At 40.2% G+C, this 18,554-nt stretch overlaps 1 protein-coding gene across 1 annotated transcript; it reads right to left on the bottom strand.

Moving 5' to 3' along the window:
• Positions 1–4,116: 4,116 nt before the first annotated feature.
• Positions 4,117–17,972, bottom strand: LOC113436488 (serpin B3-like). The gene is made up of 12 exons (XM_026700916.2): positions 17,952–17,972; positions 17,207–17,307; positions 14,606–14,622; positions 14,265–14,449; positions 13,336–13,428; positions 11,857–11,907; positions 8,864–9,007; positions 8,163–8,280; positions 7,209–7,351; positions 6,820–6,975; positions 4,745–5,029; positions 4,117–4,149 (listed from the first exon to the last, which is right to left on the bottom strand). Exons 1-12 carry the CDS (start codon positions 17,970–17,972, stop codon positions 4,117–4,119), a joined length of 1,347 nt encoding a protein of 448 aa, XP_026556701.2.
• Positions 17,973–18,554: the final 582 nt, after the last annotated feature.

The following is an 18,554-nucleotide window of genomic DNA, read 5'->3' as shown; positions in this document are numbered from 1 at the left end:
CTGGTGGGATCATAAGCCTGAAAAAGTGGTTGAAAATGACTTCCGAATACAGACTGACAAAGTTTTGGAACACAATATCCCAGATATCACAATTGTGGAGAGAAAAAAGTGTGGTTTGTCAACATTGCCATACCTGGTGACAGCAGAATCAATGAGAAACAACTTGAAAAAAATCATCAGATATCAGGACTTGAGAATCAAACTGCAGAGACTCTGGCATAAACCAGTGCAGGTGGTTCCAGTTGTACTCAGTAAACTGGGTGCTGTGCCTAAAGACCTAGGCAAGCACTTAAAAACAATTGGCACTGACAAAATCACCATTGGTCAGCTGCAGAAGGCCACCTTATTGGCATCTGCTTGCATAATCCACCAATACATTACGCAGTCCTAAACGCTTGAGAAGTGTTCAAATGGTGATTTGTGATACAAAATCCAGCATAGTTATCTCATTTGCTCACTGTCATTTTTTGTGTCTAATAATAATAATAATAATAACAACAACAACTACTACTACTACTACTACTACTACTACTACTACTACTGGGAACATCAGGTTGAGAAGGTTCTGGAGAATGAAAAAGTCAAGATCTTGTGGGACTTCAGAATTCAGACTGACAGGCACTTGGCCCACAACACACCTTATATAACAATAGTTGAAAAGAAAAGGGTTTAGTTCATTGACATTGCAATAGTGGTGATGCAAGAATTGAAGACACGCAGCAAGAAAAAATAACAAAGTATCGGACTTACAAATTGAAGTTGAGCAACTTTAGAAAAAGAAATTGTAATTGGAGCCCTTAGAGCAATACCTAAAGGACTACCTCGAAATTCTGAATTTATCAGACTTGAATACCCTGATTCTACAAAAAATCACCCTACTTAGAACAGCTTATATTCTCTGACCCTACCATAACAGTTCCTAGGTCCTTGGTTAGGACTTGAGCTGTTGAGCTACCAACCAGCCCCAAAGGCTGTGAATCTCACTAAAGAAGAAATAATAATAATAATAATAATAATAATAATAATAATAATAATAATAATAATAATAATAATAATAATAATAATAGCTTATCCATTTTAATAAGCCCTCCTTATAAAATTAATCCTTCTCTTATATTTCCATATTTCTAACTTCTGTTTTATTGGCTAGCCATTTGTAAAATGAGTCCCACATTAAAAAGTTTTCAGTTTCTTCCTTTTCCTTAACTTTGAGTGTTAATCTATCAATTTCTACACATTCTGATATTTTTTTTAAATTGTTTTCCTCTGTAGGGATTTCTTCACTTTTCCAATGTTGTGCAAATACAATTCTAGCTGCAGTTAGCACACGTAAAATCAAGTATGTATTTCCTTTATAATATTTTTCTGGTAAGATGCCCAACAAGAATATTTCTGGTTTTAAATCTATAGGTTGCTTCATCATTTTTTCCAACCATGTATGTATTTTTGTCCAATATTTTTTGGATAACACAAACCTAGTGCCTGATTACATTTCCAACATTTTGTGGATATGTCCTTAAACATCTTTGCCAATCTTGTGGGTGAAAAATGCCATCTAAAAAGCATTTTATAAAGATTTTCTTTGTATGCAGTTGACATCATTAATTTATAATTCCTCTCCCACAATTTCTGCCATTTATCTAACTCTATTGTATAATAGACATACTATCATTGTCTCCTTTACTTGCTCCCCTTCCATTTTAATGCTCAATAGATAACTATTGAGCAGCATTTTTTAAAATTAGTTTTTCACCCGTCCCTGTTAATATCTGATTGAGTTCTGTTGGTTCTTTATAAAAACCACAAATTTTAGCATCTTTCTTGCCAGTTCTTCTTTTTCTATTAAGTTTGTGTTTTATTAATTCCATTTGATTTTTCAAGTTATTTTTGTGGTTCTTTCTGTAATTCTAATTCTAATCTTTTATGTTCTTCTTCTTCTGTCTTTTAATATTGTTTCTTTTTCTTATTTTTCCTTCCTATATAAGTTAGAGCTAGCCCACGGAAATACGCCTTGGCAATATGCCATACATTTTGCAGTGAGGTATCTCCTTTTCTGTTCTCTTTGAAAAAGAAATCCAGTTCTTCTTCCATTGTTTGTATAAACTTCTTATCCCTTTGCTCTGTAAGGAAGGCTAAATTACCATTATTTTCCCATTGCAATAAAAATCTTGGTGACAACTTCCCTGTGCTTGTCTTTTGGCAACATTAAGACAAACGCCATTACTTTATTGTAGTAGAAATGCCTACTCTTAATTTGATGTGTATGTACTTTAGTTTTCAAGCTCTGCATAAAACCCTTAAATATCATTTTGATTAAACTTCTCTTTCTAATATGTGACATGAGCCAGATTATGAAACTTACGGATATGAAACCTGTATACTACTGCATACATTTCATGCCTGTTTGTTTGGATCTGCTGAGCCTTTTTCACCTGTTTGTCTTATGCAGGGAGTTGAATAGCTTAGTCCAGAGGTCTCTATATTTGGCAGCTTCAGGACTTGTGGACTTCAACTCCGAGAATTTAAGGAAGTTGTCAAATTTGGAGAGGCCTGGCTTAGTCCATACAGTGAATTGCTACTCATTTTGCAAGGAAACCATACATTCATACTGACACTGAAATGTGCTTGCATGATAAAGCTTTATTAGGCTTTTTATTTTTTTACAGTAGCGTAATAGACAGAGTTTCATAAGAGTTGCCTTTTGCTGATTCAGAAGCTTCCCGGCAAAACCTTAGCTTTCATCTCTTCAAACCCACTCATTATGTGGCTGGTTCATTCAATCAATCTGCAGGGACTTCAACTTATATATTGTTGCTGCTAGAAACCTACCACTTGGGGAAATGAATAAGAATTCCATTCTGATAACATTTAGAAGCTTTGCAAAACTCTTTAAAAACAAACAAACAAATATATTCAGCAGAGCCCATGGTTTGATTTCAGCAGGAAGCTATTTCTCAAGAGAGAAAATTGTAGCTAGCCCCTCCTTCTTTCAACTATGCTGAAAGTTCTTCTGTGAACACATTCTCTTCTCTGGCCTCCCTTTACACATAAACATTGGGTTGTTCAACTATGCCTCCAGCCCTAACATATGCAGTGAGATCTGGAGAAATCAGTCCTTTGAGGTAGACCAGGTCAGGAAATAGCTGTCACAAGGTCTACTAAAACTCTATAGTTGCAAACTATGGTTTTCTAATTTGGCCTGTCTTATAGGACTGATAGTCTCAGGGAAATATATTGATATATAGAAGTATATAGATCACTTAGATGAAATCGCTACTTTCCCCTGTCTGTCTGTCTGTCTGTCTATTTATCTATCATCTATCTATCTCTACTTATATCTATTATTTGCTGCCAACTATTCCCCTGATTAAAAGTTAAGAGTGGTGGACAGAAATATGCCACCACATTTGAATCTCTCAAGGAGGGAAAAGAAACATTTGAAGCTGCTATCAGGCAACATTTCTTGACCAGCAAAAAGAAGCTACATACACAACCCCAGGAAATCAGCTATTTTAAAGGAAGAACCAGCCACGCAGCATTTCTGAATGAACTGTGGCTCAGCCAAAATAAATCATCTTGACTGTTGTTCAGAAAACTTATTACATATTAGTTTATGTCAATAACATCATCTGACAAATTTAGAGAGTCACGTACATTCCATTTGCATCAGTTACAATTTGTAATTCCCACCTTTGGACCTCTTTCAAACCAAGCTTTCAATAAATTCAGTGCTTGGATTCTGATCATTTGTCTGACTGCCATAATTCCTTATTACAATATAAATACTACTGACATTTGTAGAAGCAAAGGTTACTTATTATTTAGCATTGTTTTATTGTGATGTATCTCATAAAAAACTGTTCGAAAGCATACCATAGCAAAAGAGGGCAATTTTTTACACAGGTGGCATGCATGCTTTTGAGTTTTCCAAAAGTCTTCATCAGCCAATTTGAAACAAAATCAAATTAGATGGAGTGGGAGTGAGAGAGGAATGAAGAGAAAAAGAAAAGGGGTTTTTTCTCTTCTTCTATATTCCTACCCCATCCTTCTGTGATATCCAGCTGAAAGGAAAATTTGGAGCTATACAAATGTACTGCTCCAACAGGCAGTCAGCTTTCAGCTTTCAAGAAGACTCTGGTGACTTTTTCCCTTAAAACAAATAAATAGCACAAATAAAACAAATAAAAAACAAATAAATATTTGCCCTCCTTTGCCCAGCAACATCCAAAGTCTTGAGTCCCAAAGGTGTTTTTTTCTAAAAGGCAATTGGAATTGACCTGGATGATTGAGGATCTTCATGGATACTCTTTTACTTTAGGTTTATTCTCTCGGGAGGATTCAAAGTAACTCTACTGATTCTCCCCCATTGTTCCCGATTTCATGTGTGAAATTCCAAACATGCACAGTATAAGAAAAGTTTATTATGGATACATCACTTTTGCACTGAACAGGAGTTGCAGATAGACTCACAAAGTGAAAGCTTTTTTTGACCCAGATAGGCAAATAGGAAATCGATTTTGGGCTTATAAGTTTAGACAAGGTATTAGCCAAGTTGAAAAAGAATTAAGAATATAGAAGGCTCCACTGTTCACAACATCTGGAAAGACATTTGTTATTTTGGATGCCCCTTCCAGTTTGGCTCACAAATCCTACCCAAACACAGGGTCACATTGGTTCGTTTATGTTTCAATGCAAACCAAAAAGGCTTATTTATTTTAACATCAGAGTGACTCCCAGAAACTACCTCTGTACGAGAGGCTCCAGATACTTCTGACCCTTCTTCGCTGACAGTAAATGCAAATGCTTGAAAAATCTGAGACACAACTAACTGATTATTCCCAGTCATGCCAGATAAATCGGCTTTGCCTGGAATAAACAGATTTTTCACCCCCATTTCTGAAAACAGACCTTTCAGTGGATATTGATTTTGCACTGAGAACTTTGGCATGGACAATTTAATTGCTACGTTTTTCATATTTCCTGGATCGGTCCATTCTTGAAGTCGTTCATAAGTGAGATTCGTTATAATCTGTCAAGAAAAATAGAAATCAATACAAGAGTGGAAAAAAATATTGGTGGGGGAGAACAAAACAGACAAATGGTTTTTCAAAATGCCAAACAACTTCATAATAACCACATTATCATTTTGACATAATCTAATAAATTTATCTGATGAAATGCTACTTCTTTTCAAGATGCTGAGCAGTGCATCTAGGAAGAGCTTATCTTGCTCCAGGTTTGTGAATATGTCTGCTTACACCAGATATTCACAATCTCATAGGCTTCCAGGCACTCACAGTTTATGCATTCCCTGTAAGAGAGATTTCTCTGACATGTAAACAAAGGCAAATAATCCAGATTCCTTGCTGAAGGGAGAAAAAGTGAGCCCTTTTAAAACAAAAGGCAAAATTTCATGAGAAGTGACGGCTACCAATTCCCACCAGCCTCAGATTAAAATCAGGAATCCCAGGAAAGGGAGAGATGTAATCTCTGTAGAAATCAAGGGCAAAAGCTAGCATTGCCAAGATTCAAAAGATTTCACTGCTTGACTCTTCTCTCAACCAAGTCTACCTAACAGAGATTGTGAGTGCTGAGGGAAAGAGATTACTGCATGCATGCTGTTTTTTTGTTCCTAGTGGAATAGTAAAATAAAAATGCTGGACATACATACAATGTATTAATGTGCTGTAGGTTTTTTTTCTATCTAGGATTTCTTTTTTTACCCCTTATCCAGTCATGTCACCCAATAGAGCAATGTCTTTCCTAAATCATATCATCAATATACAGGAACTAAGGGCAGAAAGTGCAGGTTCAGCTGTCAAAATGCAGCTTTTCCCAAATGCCAGACCAAAGTTCAGCATAGAGTCAAGAACTTCATATTTTCATATATGGTGGTCATTGTTATTGGAATGGCTTAAGAGTGGGTGGCAGTTGGAGTAAAAGAACCACACTAAGAAAAATTGATTCTCAATAGTATATACACATACTGACACTAGAGATACTATTGGAGAAAGAAAAATATTGTACAAAAGTATACCCAACAGTTCGCTCCCTCTCTTTTTCAAGCTTTGCATAAGCTTGCCTAACAACATGGCCAAGTATTTAATATACTGGTCGTTGTAGAAGAGATAGGAATATCTCTTGTGCGTAAAGTAGTATTCTCAGTATATCACTAAACACGAGACCAGACATGATAGCAGTGGTCTTGGGGAAGACTGTTGGACACAGAAGATAGATAAGGAGAATATTTGCAGTTCAGAATTGAATGGGGGGAGGTCCTTGGTGCCCTCTGGGCTTAGTTGTTTTCTTGCAGAAGTTTCGTTATCCAAACTAGGTAATATCATCAGTCTTAGTGAGAGAAGGGTGGGGTGGATAATAGGCTATATTCTGGATAGTGAATTTCTATTTCTCTCTCTCTCCCTCCCCACATTGATAATGGGAGGTCCTCAAGACAGATTAGTCAGCAAATTTTGGCTAGTGTGTCACTAGAATAATTCCTGCTACTCTGTGATAGCTAGCAACATTGATCTCTAGACAACATTGCAAGCTAGTATATTGTTGCCCACAAACTAACGAATATGTTCAGTATACTGACACATTTAAAATCATACAGTTAGTTATTATACTGATAAACAATATCAGAAATATATATATATATATATATATATCCAAGCTTAGATTTGAGAATTATTTAGGATTAGAAACGCCATTTCCTGTAATTCTATGATTTTTAAAAAGTTGTAGATGTTAATTTAGGGATATGTCTTCAGATCTTTTACCAAGCATACTGTTAAAATACAGATTCAAAACTCAAATCACCTCATCTGTAGAAATGCTGCTTTCTGGTACAAGAAAGATCATACTCAGCTCTTCATTCTCATATTCCATCTCCACCACTGTCATTGGTGGGTTCGAGATATTGGCTATGTTAAATCTGCCCTTTTGAGTCATCATATCCACATACATGCTCTGATCCTATAACAAAGAAAGCAATGCTTAAAAGTAAAGCTATAACAATATCAGGAATTTCAAGATGAAATGTTGAGTATAGTAGGCCAAATATAATACCAATTTTTCATTTCAGACTCTGATAATTCAAGATACCACCTACTATATATAGATTTTGTGTTCCCACGGTGTTCAACAAGGCTGTTACTTTTAATTGTTTGACAGAATTGTGATTTTCCCTGGTTGTTTATATACCATACCTTACAAGTCCAAAAGATTCCTCTTTGTGTATCTTTTGGATTAAATGGCCTCTTCCACATTCCTTGGAAATAGACAGTATTTAATAAGACCAAGGCAGTTGATCGGTCAATGGAGTTAGCAGGAAAGAAATTCGTGATCTCACCTTTAGGAAGATAAATTGAATGAAAATATCAGCAAATGGTGGAATACTGTCAATGAATCACTTCTTTCTACAACTCAGTTTTTGAGTCCGAGAATAGAAAAGAATACACAAAACATAAAAATCCAAGATAAGTGAAAGAGTGAAAATGTAAACCTAAAATGACCTGATTTCATTTATTCATCACATTTATGCAGGCACCCATCTCACTCTGGGAAGTATACAGTAAAAAAAAAAACCCAGAACAACAATATCTTAAAGCAAGAATGACACCAGAGATGCACATAATACCAGAGGGTGTTTAAAAACTCAGACATAACGGAGCCATTTTGTGGGTTCCCTGTGTCCAAAAGAAGATTGGACCCAACTGTGCAAATCCTTTATCTAAAGCCATGGATAAGAAAGATTCATTGGGCTGAAGGCCTGAAACTGAGCCTCTGATATATTGCAGATTGGTGATATATTCAGGTCCTGGCCTACCCCAGACCATAGGTTAATTTTCTCTTCTTCAGCATCTTACCAGGGCGTATTCACTGACCCTTTCTATATTGTTTAAAATTCATGAATGACCTTTTTGGCACTTAAAGTGGCAGATTAAAGTATACAAGAACTGGCTTCATGCTCAGAGAGGCATCCTCTTATCTCATTCCTCAGCACATCAGTCCATAAAAATCCCCTGAACTTCATTGATTTTTCATGCAGTAGAATGTCCATCATCTATCCTTTCCCATTAGTTCTCAATGACTACACATTCAGTGATATTATACTTCATGTTCAATGTGGAAAATCCAATGAGCAGCGTACAATATCTTACCATTTGTTTTCCTTTCAACCCAGGAATTAATTTTCCGTCTAACTTCCTCATTTGCATTCATAAAGTCAACACTTTCCAATTCGCAATTGTATAGCTCTTTTATGCACTTTTCGTATTGCTGCACCAAAGGAAAGAAGACATATCAATATATTCATTCCCCTATTATCACATGCACATCATCAATAAATCTAGTTGACATTAGTTGCTGGCCAAGCTAGATGGCAGCACCTAGTTTGCTGCAGCTCAGTCAGTAGGCTAGACTGGAAAGTTGAAAATAATCCCAGAGCTAGGGAATTCTGGGAGTTGTAGTCCACATGTCTGAAAATTGCTTTTCAGGTTGAGAAACTCTGTCCTAGAAGAATGAAATTCCTGGTGTTTGCGTGGCATCATTGCCTGAAAAATTGTGTGTGTGTGTGTCTATACATAAAACATGATACCTGTAGAATTTCTAGTAAACCATATTTAGGAAGTGGATCATCATCAATTCTACATTTACAAAGGCATAGCTTATCATAGTTGTTACATCTACAGCTACTACTCCTGTTTTTCTTTGAAGTCAGTTGTACTTAATTCTACTCTCTGAAATTCATAGTCAGAAAGATATGTGGTTGCTTCAAGCTGCTGATTATTGTGAACATCCAGATTGGCTATCCATCAATATTGGATTAATAGGTAAAGAGGGAAAAAGTGTTCTTTCTTACCTCCAGGAAATGATAAGCTTTTGATCCATATATCCGACTGGCCATCTTCAGCATACGATATTTGGAAGGCTGTCTGAGGGCTGATAGGAGCTGATTGAACCAGGTGTGAAATCCTCCAGATTTATCGCACTCAGACCCAGAAAGCTTCAAGCAGAAAAGGACAGCAGATTTACAGTAATATAAATATGTTTGCCAACATCCTTCAAAATATTTATATTTACCATAATTCATAACAGAATAAGCCATAATAGCAATCGCATTTAGCAATCGCATTTAGCCTTATATACCATTTCACACTGCTTTACAGCTCTCTCTAACTGGTTTACAGTGTCAGCATATTGCCCCCGATAATCTGGGTCCTCATTTTATTGACCTCAGAAGGATGGAAAGCTGAGTCAACCTTGAGTGTGGTGTGATTCAAACTGCCAAACTGCTGACAATCAGCATTGCCTGAAGTACTGCATTCTAGCCACTGCTCCATCATGGCTCATAACAACTCATATATGACAATTCTTAGCTAAAAGATTTCAGGATGTGAATACTGTGTTTCCCCAAAAATACAACCTACCCCGAAAATAAGCCCTAGCTTGATTTGGGTGGGGGGCTGGGCCTAACATAAGCCCTACCCCAAAAATAAGCACTGGTGAAAAGGGTGGGTATACTCGGCCCCTTAATCATGGCCCGTGGATCAGCTGAGCCAGCAAGGGGCGGACACTGCCTCTGGTTCTATCTTTCTGGGTACCTGAGGTATTGCCAGCCCCAGCCCTGCCCACAGCACATTGGAATTGCCTGCTTCTCCCCCACACCCCTCTGCTCGGCTGCACGTACTGTTGCTGGCCTTCTGGGGGCTCTTGATCAGATTGCTACCTTTGCCTGTTGCTGGTGCCATCCTGGCATGTTTTGGAAGGGAGAAGGCACAGCTCCTGTTGTCCATGCTGGGGGTTGCACAGCGGCAGCAAGAGACTTGCTATGCACTTGTGCAGGTGCCTGCTACAAGGCAGAAAGCTGTCTGGTGTGCTGGGATTGCCTGCTCCCTCCCCTACTTCTTCCCAGCTGCATCTGCTACTGTTGGCTTTGAGAGGGCTCTTCAACCTCCTGGCCGTCTTGGCTACCCTGCAGCTTTGGTGGGCAGGAGCTCCATGGTAATCCTGCAGTGGGATTTAGGAGGGAGGGAAAGATCTCCTTTTCTCCTCCATCTGTCTGTCCCATGGAGCTGCTGCCTGCTGAAACGGTAGCTCACCTAAACCAATTCTGCTTCCCTATGCATCTAAACCAGATTTCGCCCCCCCACCCCCACCCAGTGCTCATTAGCCCTGCCAGCCCTGCACACAGGCACATCCATGGTTTCAGCAGAAATCACCCCAAAGGAAAGGAGGACCAGCAGGAAAATGAGGGGAGGACAGATTTTCCTGCGGCACTTTTGTGAACAGCTTGAAAATGGGGAGGGGAAATTTTCCTGCCTCTCATTCTGTTCAGTCTATGCTGAGCTTCAGAACAAGGTGAGGGGCAGGGAAATTCACCCTCCCCATTTTCAAGCTGTTCGCAAAAACGCCCCATTCTGAGCCTTCAGCATATTCCAGGATTGTAACATTTTTGCGAACGGCTTGAAAACGGGAAGGGGGATTTTTCTGCCTCTCACCTGTTCTGAAGCTCGGCACAGACTGAGAACAGGATAAGAGGCAAAATCCCCTCCTCTGTATGTGTGGGGGAGGAGGGGGAGATGCCCCTCCATCCCACCCAAGGTAACCACATCCCTCCACTCACCTGTTTTCCTGCACCATTCTTCACTGCCATGTACAGGGCAAAGAAAAGTAGTCTGTGGGACTATGGTAAAAAAAAAACCTTCCAACTTTGCAAGACTTTTTTTTTTTTTTTTTGCAAGACGTTGGAAGGTCTGAATTGCACAGGCTACTTTTCTTGCCCTGCACATGCAGTGGAGAAGTGAGCTGGAAAGTAGGTTAGTGGAGGGATGTAGCTGCCTTGAGAGGATGGAGAGGCTAGGGACGTGTTTGTGTGTGTGTGTGTGAGAGAGAGAGAGAGAAAGAGAGAGAGAGACACAGAGAGAGAGAGAAACCAGCCATGGATACCTCTCTCTCTCAATCTCAATCTCTCTCTCTCACTCACTCGCTCACACCGACACACCGACACACACACAAGTCTCTCCCCTCCCCCAAGGCAGCCACAACGCAAGGTGTTTGAGGTTTGGCAAAGAGCAAGAAAGGAGCAATAACCAGCTCCTAACTTAGTGCTCACACCACCCATCCTCCCCCGCCCAAAGCTTTGTTGGGTTACAGTAGATGAAGGGCAGGATCAAAGGGAAGGAAGGCACCTACAGATTACAACTGCAAAAGGGCAACACTTCGTGGAGGCAGCTGCAGGAGCACACAACAGATCAGCTGTTTTGCAGAGGCACTTGGGGGCTCCTGCTCCTTTGGCAGCCACAATTGCCATGCTCCTTGGAGATGGCAGCAGGAATGCACCCACAGATCAGCTATTTCATGGACCAAACTGCAGGTAACACTATTAGGTAAGGAGACATGAGGAGCCGTCACCCTGCCCCCCTCCTACTGGTACATGGGGGGGGGGAGTAAGACATCCCCCAAAATAAGACCTAGCTATTTGGGGGGGGTGGTTTCAAAAGAAAATAAGACCTGGTCTTATTTTGGGGGAAACACAGTATATGTTTTATTTTTACAGCAGAAATCCTCTTAGGGGTCATTGTCCCAATCCTTGAGACATTCTCCTTTAAGATGTGAGTCTAGGAAGTGAGCAATTATTCTTATCCATTATCTTGTGGACAATCCAGGTTGGGTTCAATCACTTAAAAATCATAACAGATTTGGGTTAGGATGGACAATTCCAATTGCCAATATTTATTATTTCTTTACTAAGAACAACATTATTTTCTTTTTTTCAAGCGCTTAGAATGCCTTATACCAAACAGTTCATTTAGAAGAGTTAGTCAAATGAAATTCAACTGATAACTCTCTTACAGACTCATCTGCAGCGGTCCCAGTTCCTGCCGATTTCAAGAAGCGAAGAGCCTGCAAAACAAAATACATAAGTTGTGTCCCAATTAGTCTTTGTTGGGAGCACTCCACCAGAGACAGTGAAGAAGGGAGAAGCCCCCAAAACCGTATGGGAACAATGGGCACTTGAGGGTGAGCAAGCTCAAGAGGTGGCTGGGGTTGTAGGAAAGACAAGCATGGAAGCAACAGCTGAGGGAAAAGGGCTTACGTTTAAAAGGAACCTTATATGGAGCCTGGGGGCACCCAGTCCTCACTCCTGAGCATCTTGCAGGGTTGCAGTGAAGTCATTTCCATGGGTGATTCACCCTCCTGATGACAACACCGCTGTGCACCAAAAACATCCTTTTTTTTAAATGTCATCCACAAGGACTGGCATGAGTCCTTTGCCCACCCATCCTCTCTTCCTTCTCTTCCTTCCCTAGGTTTCCCATGAGCTTGTTTAATCCTGGGTGGATGTGCTTTTCTCCTCTAGGGTAACTAAAATGTGTGGTAGTTGAGACAGGCTGTTATAAGTTGCCTCCCCCCAGGGGTGGGCTTCTAAAATTTCAGCAATGGGTTCTCTGCCTGGTTGCTGGGGAGGCATGGCCATGGTGGGCATGGCCTAGTCAGCCTCCTGCACCATGACAGGGGGGTGTTTTCACCTTCCCCAGGCTCTGGAGGCTTCCCTCGAGCCTCTAGGAGGGCAAAAACGGCCTCCCCCCAGAGTCTCCAGAGTCCCTCTGGAGGCCAGAAATGGGGCCATTTCTGGGACTTCCAGGAGGCCTGTTTTTTCCCCCTCCCTGAACCTCCACACGGACCCTGCACTTACCTCGCATCCAAAACAGGCTGCATGGCGACTCCTGGGAGGGGTGGGGTGGGAGGGGTGGGGTGGAGTGAGCGGGGCCAGCCAGGGTTGGGATTTGGTGGTTTGCCAAACCAGCCATAATGTTAGCAATGGGTCCGCCCAAACCTGGCCCACCCCTGCCCCCTCCCTGAACATTCCCTCTGAAGGGAAAAACAACAAGAAGCCACTGTGTCATCTCAACCAGAGTTCCAGAGACCGATTGGCAGGTGGGCAAGCGGGCAGCCCTTGGAGATCACCGTGCTGGGGCCAAGTCTGGGGCACTGCGATGCAGTGGTGTGCATGCGTGCAGCCCCAGGACATCCGCTCGCCTGCTGGCCAGGAGCCGCCACCAGGCACTGGGTCTTTTGGGATCTGGAGGGCATGGTGCTCAGGCCAGCAGAGGCATGTGGAAACTCTAGAACTCCTCGAGACCTTTGGGATGGATCGGGTCATCCAATGCTTTGTTCCTCAGGGAGGGCTGTTGGCCCGGACCAGGTGCTTTCTGTCAGGCCTCATGGAAGCCAAGAAAGGCAGCTGAGCCTCACCATGTTCCCACAGCAACCCTTCGGCCAAGCATGGTGGGCCCAGAGTAGGTCTCCCTCCTCTGCTGTCAACCTTACTTTCCAACCCATAGGACTCATACCAATCTGCTCACTGTGGCTGCCCACAAAGGTAAGGCCAACAGTGACCTGCTCCCAGAGTGACCCCTTGGCCTATGATGGAGGAAAAAGGCCCTGAACTTTACACAGGAGAAGGGTAAGGGAAGGTTTTTTGGTGCAGGAGCATCGCTCAGCCACACCCCTCACTGCCCGTTTCCACCCATTCATGGCAGAGCAACTCCTGCCTTGCTGGGCATTAGCCAAGGGGAAGAAGACAGAGAAGGGCATGGTGGGGAAGCCTTGCGCAGAAATCCGCAGGCCAGGGAGACAAGTTAGCGACAGAAGCGGGCATATCAGCCTAGCTGCAGTTAGGAACCCAGCCAGGACTAGCTGTCTGTCCCCAATAGGGCACTCTCCAGCTGTGTCAGCCTTACTTTCTCAGGCCAGGTGAGGAATGTCAGGGAGGGGAGGGGGGAGGGGTAGAACCAGCCAGTGGTGAGATCAGTTGGTTTGCTGAACTTCAGAAAAAGTTAACAACCGGTTCGTGTGAACTGGTGTAACCCGGTGTGAACCTGCTGAATTCCACCACTGGCTGTTAGTAAGAATGAAGATTAAGTGAGGAGGCACATAAGTAAATATTTCCTTTGTACATGGTGACATGGTTATTGCAAAAGTGCATAATTTTCTTTACATCTGTTATATCACTTCCTCACTGAAGATCCATAAAGGTTCCTTTCCAAGGAATTTTGGAAAGCCCAGTTGGGAAAAAAGGCTGCTAATAAGGAGAGATTTCCCCATAATTCCATGCAGATATTCATGTGACAAGATACCAAGAAGAAACCTTTTCTAGCAATAACATAGATGAGATTATATGTGTGACCTATAATTAATAATTTAATAAGACTTAAAATAACTATTTTTAAGGAACACAAGTATTTGAGGACACCTACCTTTGTTATTTCATCAGCGGTCTCTTTTTTGCTGCCAAGCAAGAGCAAGGCTAATGACAATTGTCCACCAACTGAGAATGAAATTAAATTTTTCCCATAACTCTTGTTTATTTGCTGTTTAAAAAGGTCTACAGCAAATTTGCCACTGGAGTCAACAAAGTTTTGCATGGTGGAGCGAATAGTACCTGGAACAGTCAAGAAATGAGTATTATTATTATTATTATTATTATTATTATTATTATTATTACTACTACTACTACTACTACTACTACTACTACTACTACTACTAGTATGGTCATGAACCATGTGGTGCTGCGGAATCTGCATCATTGGATGTATACCTTCAACACTAAGAACTCTTAAATTAAAGAGAAAGGGAAGAAGCATTACATAAAATGTGAGAAGCCTTGTTCAGTTGTGTCTCTTCCTTCCAAAAGGACACGAAGCCAATTAATATAAGGTTAAGCAGAAACCTCATTGTCTCTAGCAGAAGCGTAAGGTTTCTCTCTTCCTGATCTTACTCACTTTGCCTCCATTGGCTGCTTCCTCTACAACACCAGCCCCATGGGGTTTACTATACTATGGGAATGATGCTAATTTAGATTTTCCCTTCGACAAGATTCAGGATATATATCCAGTGGAGTAGCAAAGCTGAAATAGAAAGAAACACTGCCTTCATGAAGTCTAATCAGAAGGCATAGATAGGTAGGGAAGTTGAGTATATGTCCTGGACAGGGGTCTTTGGAAGCAGGATGATCAACTAAAGAACCCGACATAACATGTTGCAGCTTGTTTAGATGGAAGCTATGCAATTGGATTTGGGTTCGCACAAACCGCAGTATGGCTTCCTGGGTTTCTAAGTTGGCCAAATGCAGCTTGTACAATAAGCTATGGTTCAGTGCCCTAAGACATCCCAATTATTTATAGCATTTATGTTCCTCATTTTGAACATTTAACATGATGAACTGCTATAAAAAGGAATGCTTGCCTAATAGAACACAACTCAGTCCACTTAACAATAGAGGTTACATGGCTGTTAGGGTGGCATGCCTTCCTCTGGTATAAGGGAACTAAAACGCAGGGGTATTTTAGAAGATATTATATTTGAAACATAGACTTTAATCCAGAGATCTTTTTATTGGGGATAATACCGGAAATATATAACAAAGTTGAAATATTTGATTGTAAAGGTATTAACAGTGGCTAGGATTGTATTTGCTAAGAATTGGAAAAATGAAAAAATACCTATGCAGGAGGAAATTATTGAGAAAATCATGGACTGTGCCGAAATGAGTAAATTGACATTTGAAATTAGAGAACAAGAAGATAAAATTTTTTATATGATATGGGATTTATTTTATCAGTGGTTAGATAAAAAGACATGGTAAAGAAACAGATTAGTAAGCCTTACAATAAAAGTTAATAGATCGATATAGAATACAATATAAAATATATAACCATTGGATGAGTGTATAAGATTAAACCATAATGAAATTTAGAATATCTCGTATAAAATGATGGAAAAATAGTTTAGTCAAATGAAAGTTTAATAATTGATATTACATAAGCACAAGCTAGATTGATAAGGTGAGAACTCATATAACATGTGAGTAATGGTTAAAAAAAAGGATAGCACAAAAGACTGTAACCAACTGACACACTGTATGTATATAATTGAAAGAGGGTTTTATGTTTTTATGTTTTGTTTGTATGATTGTTGTAAAAAATAAAAACTTTTAAAAAAACAATAGAGATTACACCTTGCTCACAATGGACAGAGATTATTCTCTGATTCTTCTTGAACAGATTTCTTGTGGAGGAAGTTTTCTTGCTGTGGTCTTCTTCTCTGCTTAGTGGGACATCTTTGTCCCACTAAGACATTTACAGTTTGTCTAACTTGAGTTTTGTCTGATTAACCATGGAGTTTGACTTCAACTCTCCTTTTTTCCAGCATGCCAAATCAGTCAGTTCATTTTAAGAATTATATTTTTCTTTCTCCTGGGATTTTGCATCAGATGCATTGTACATTTATTCACACGTGAGAGATAGCGTTTTGATTACACATGCCTTTTGATTCCAGTTTGCCTGTCCAAATCTCCATAGACACTAGGAAATGAGCAGGATCAGAGCACTGTCAGAGTAAAGTGCCAACCCTGACTTTTGGAGTGACTAGATAGACAGATCTATACAGTTTTCTTTGCAACATTTTTAAAAATGGCTTGGCAGTATCTTCTTCCTTGGACTGCAAAAATGTCCAGCCCAAAGTTACCCAAATGGCTTCATGCTGAATTAGGGATGAAAAACTCAGGTTTTCCCCCTCTTAGTCTTACTGTCTTAAATCTTTAATGCCTCTAAAAATTGACACAGACCAGATAACATTTGGCTTGTAGTAGAACTGATTGATTTAAATAAGCATAGAGAAGGTCAAACGTGCACCTGTATAGCATTGGATGCTGCAAAATCTTCAAAATATCACCATTTGTGAATAAATGTTTCATTTCCTGGAGGAAATGAAATTCTACATAAGTCCTGGACAGCAGTTACATAAATCTATCAGCCGATTATTTTCCTGGGAAACAAATCATTTTTTATTCCAAAAAGCCTCTTCTTACTAAATGCTGGTATTCAGAAATACTTTCTCCTCACATCTTAAGACTTGCTTGCTTATTTATTTATTAGATAGATATGTTTGCCCATCTCACCAGAGCAACCCTGGATGGCTAACAATGCTTAACATTTCTCCATGAGTGACTTAAAATATCCTCAATTATTACCTGACCATCAACGAAACAATCCAAGGACTCTCTCCATTACTGTTATTCTGGCAAACAACAGTTAGTTAACCATAAAAGAAAAGAGGAGAAAAAAACCATGACTTCGTGAGTCAGGATACACCAAGTATACCTTGCTGTTCCAGCAGGGATCTCTTTCTCTCGTCTTACCTCTTTACTGTATTCAGTCTTGATGCCAAAGCAAAGGTAGCCCACAGCTTCCTCACTTCAGTTGTGATACCGCAATCTGAAGCTGCCAGTGAGTGAGATGCCTTCAACAGTGAAGGGCCAGTATTTATAATGATCTACTTCAACGCCCATGCCTGTTTATACAAAGTTTGCATTTCTAATCTGCAGCAATTTGACTAAATCAAAATGCATTATAAAAACAGCATACTGTGCAAGTTGGACATTTGTAATTATATAAACTAATTATCATAGATTCCTACATACGCTGTATATTTAATCTGGTATTATGAAGTTTGCTACATATTCAGTAGATGGCACGGAGAGCAGAACATCAAAAGAAGGTCCTTTTTTTTTTCAATGAAAATGCCAGGGCCTCCTAAGACGGCAACCATTTTGTTTGCTTGCTTGCTTGTTTGTCTGTTCAATTCCCGTGGTCTTTTATCTCAGTCAGTGATTGTGGGTGGCTTATAATTCAGAAAACATATTATGATTTTTTTAAAAATTAAAAATATATTAAAACAACAAAAATCTCCAAATTCAATATTCACAAGAACAAAATATTTGGCCCGTTAGAGATATAACTAGGAAACAGGGCCCTTAACACATTTAGTGCCCCAGGACCTAAATGGTTCTGGGGTAATCCTTGATTTACAACAGTTCGTTTAGTAACCGTTTGAAGTTAAAATGCCACTGAAAAAAGTGACTTATGGTCGTTTTTCACACTTACCACTGTTGCAGTATCCTCCATGGTCACGTAATCCAAATTCGGATGTTTGGCAACTGACTCATACTTATGGCAGTTGCAGTGTGATCCCCTTTTGCAACCTTCTGACAAGCAAAGCCAAGTGGGAAATCAGATTGATTTGACAACCATGTGACTAATTTAACAATTACAGGGATTCCCTTAACAAAAGTGGCAAGAAAAGTCAGAAAATGGGGCAAAACTCGCTTAACAAATTTCTCACATAACGAGATCAATTTTGGGCTCAGTTGAGGACTACCTGCAGTAGCTTATTTCTTATTTGTTCCATACTAGCAGGCTTGTAGGCCTGCATTCCTATTGGTCCGGAAAAGCCGGGCCGTGATTGGACAGAACAAAGCGTTCTGATTGGTTCTTATTCGGCTGCCGCGATTGGGTAAAACCAAGTGCGGCAAACTCAAATGCATGTCATAGGCTGCCTAGCCGCAGCCAGCTCTATAAAAGGAGCTGCCTCGGCTGGGAGTCTTGTCTCAGTATCTGGTTTCCTAATAAAGAGCTGTTGTCACTATTTCGAGTCTCGTCTCTTCTTGTGACCCATCGCCCAGACATAACATTATTGTTATATTATAA

Source organism: Pseudonaja textilis, chromosome 3, assembly GCF_049901715.1.
Source record: "Pseudonaja textilis isolate UNSWEBS1 chromosome 3, rPseTex1.2, whole genome shotgun sequence".
Classification (NCBI taxonomy): Eukaryota; Metazoa; Chordata; class Lepidosauria; order Squamata; family Elapidae; genus Pseudonaja; species Pseudonaja textilis.
This window is presented reverse-complemented; position numbering and strand designations above follow the sequence as displayed.

Coding starts and splice junctions, on each gene's coding strand:
- LOC113436488 (XM_026700916.2), bottom strand. CDS start 17,972: ATGGAGGATACTGCAACAGTG. Junction 17,308..17,951: donor TGGAGGATACTGCAACAGTG/GTAAGTGTGAAA, acceptor TCACTGTTGAAG/GCATCTCACTCACTGGCAGC. Junction 6,976..7,208: donor GAATCTTTTGGACTTGTAAG/GTATGGTATATA, acceptor TCTTTGTTATAG/GATCAGAGCATGTATGTGGA.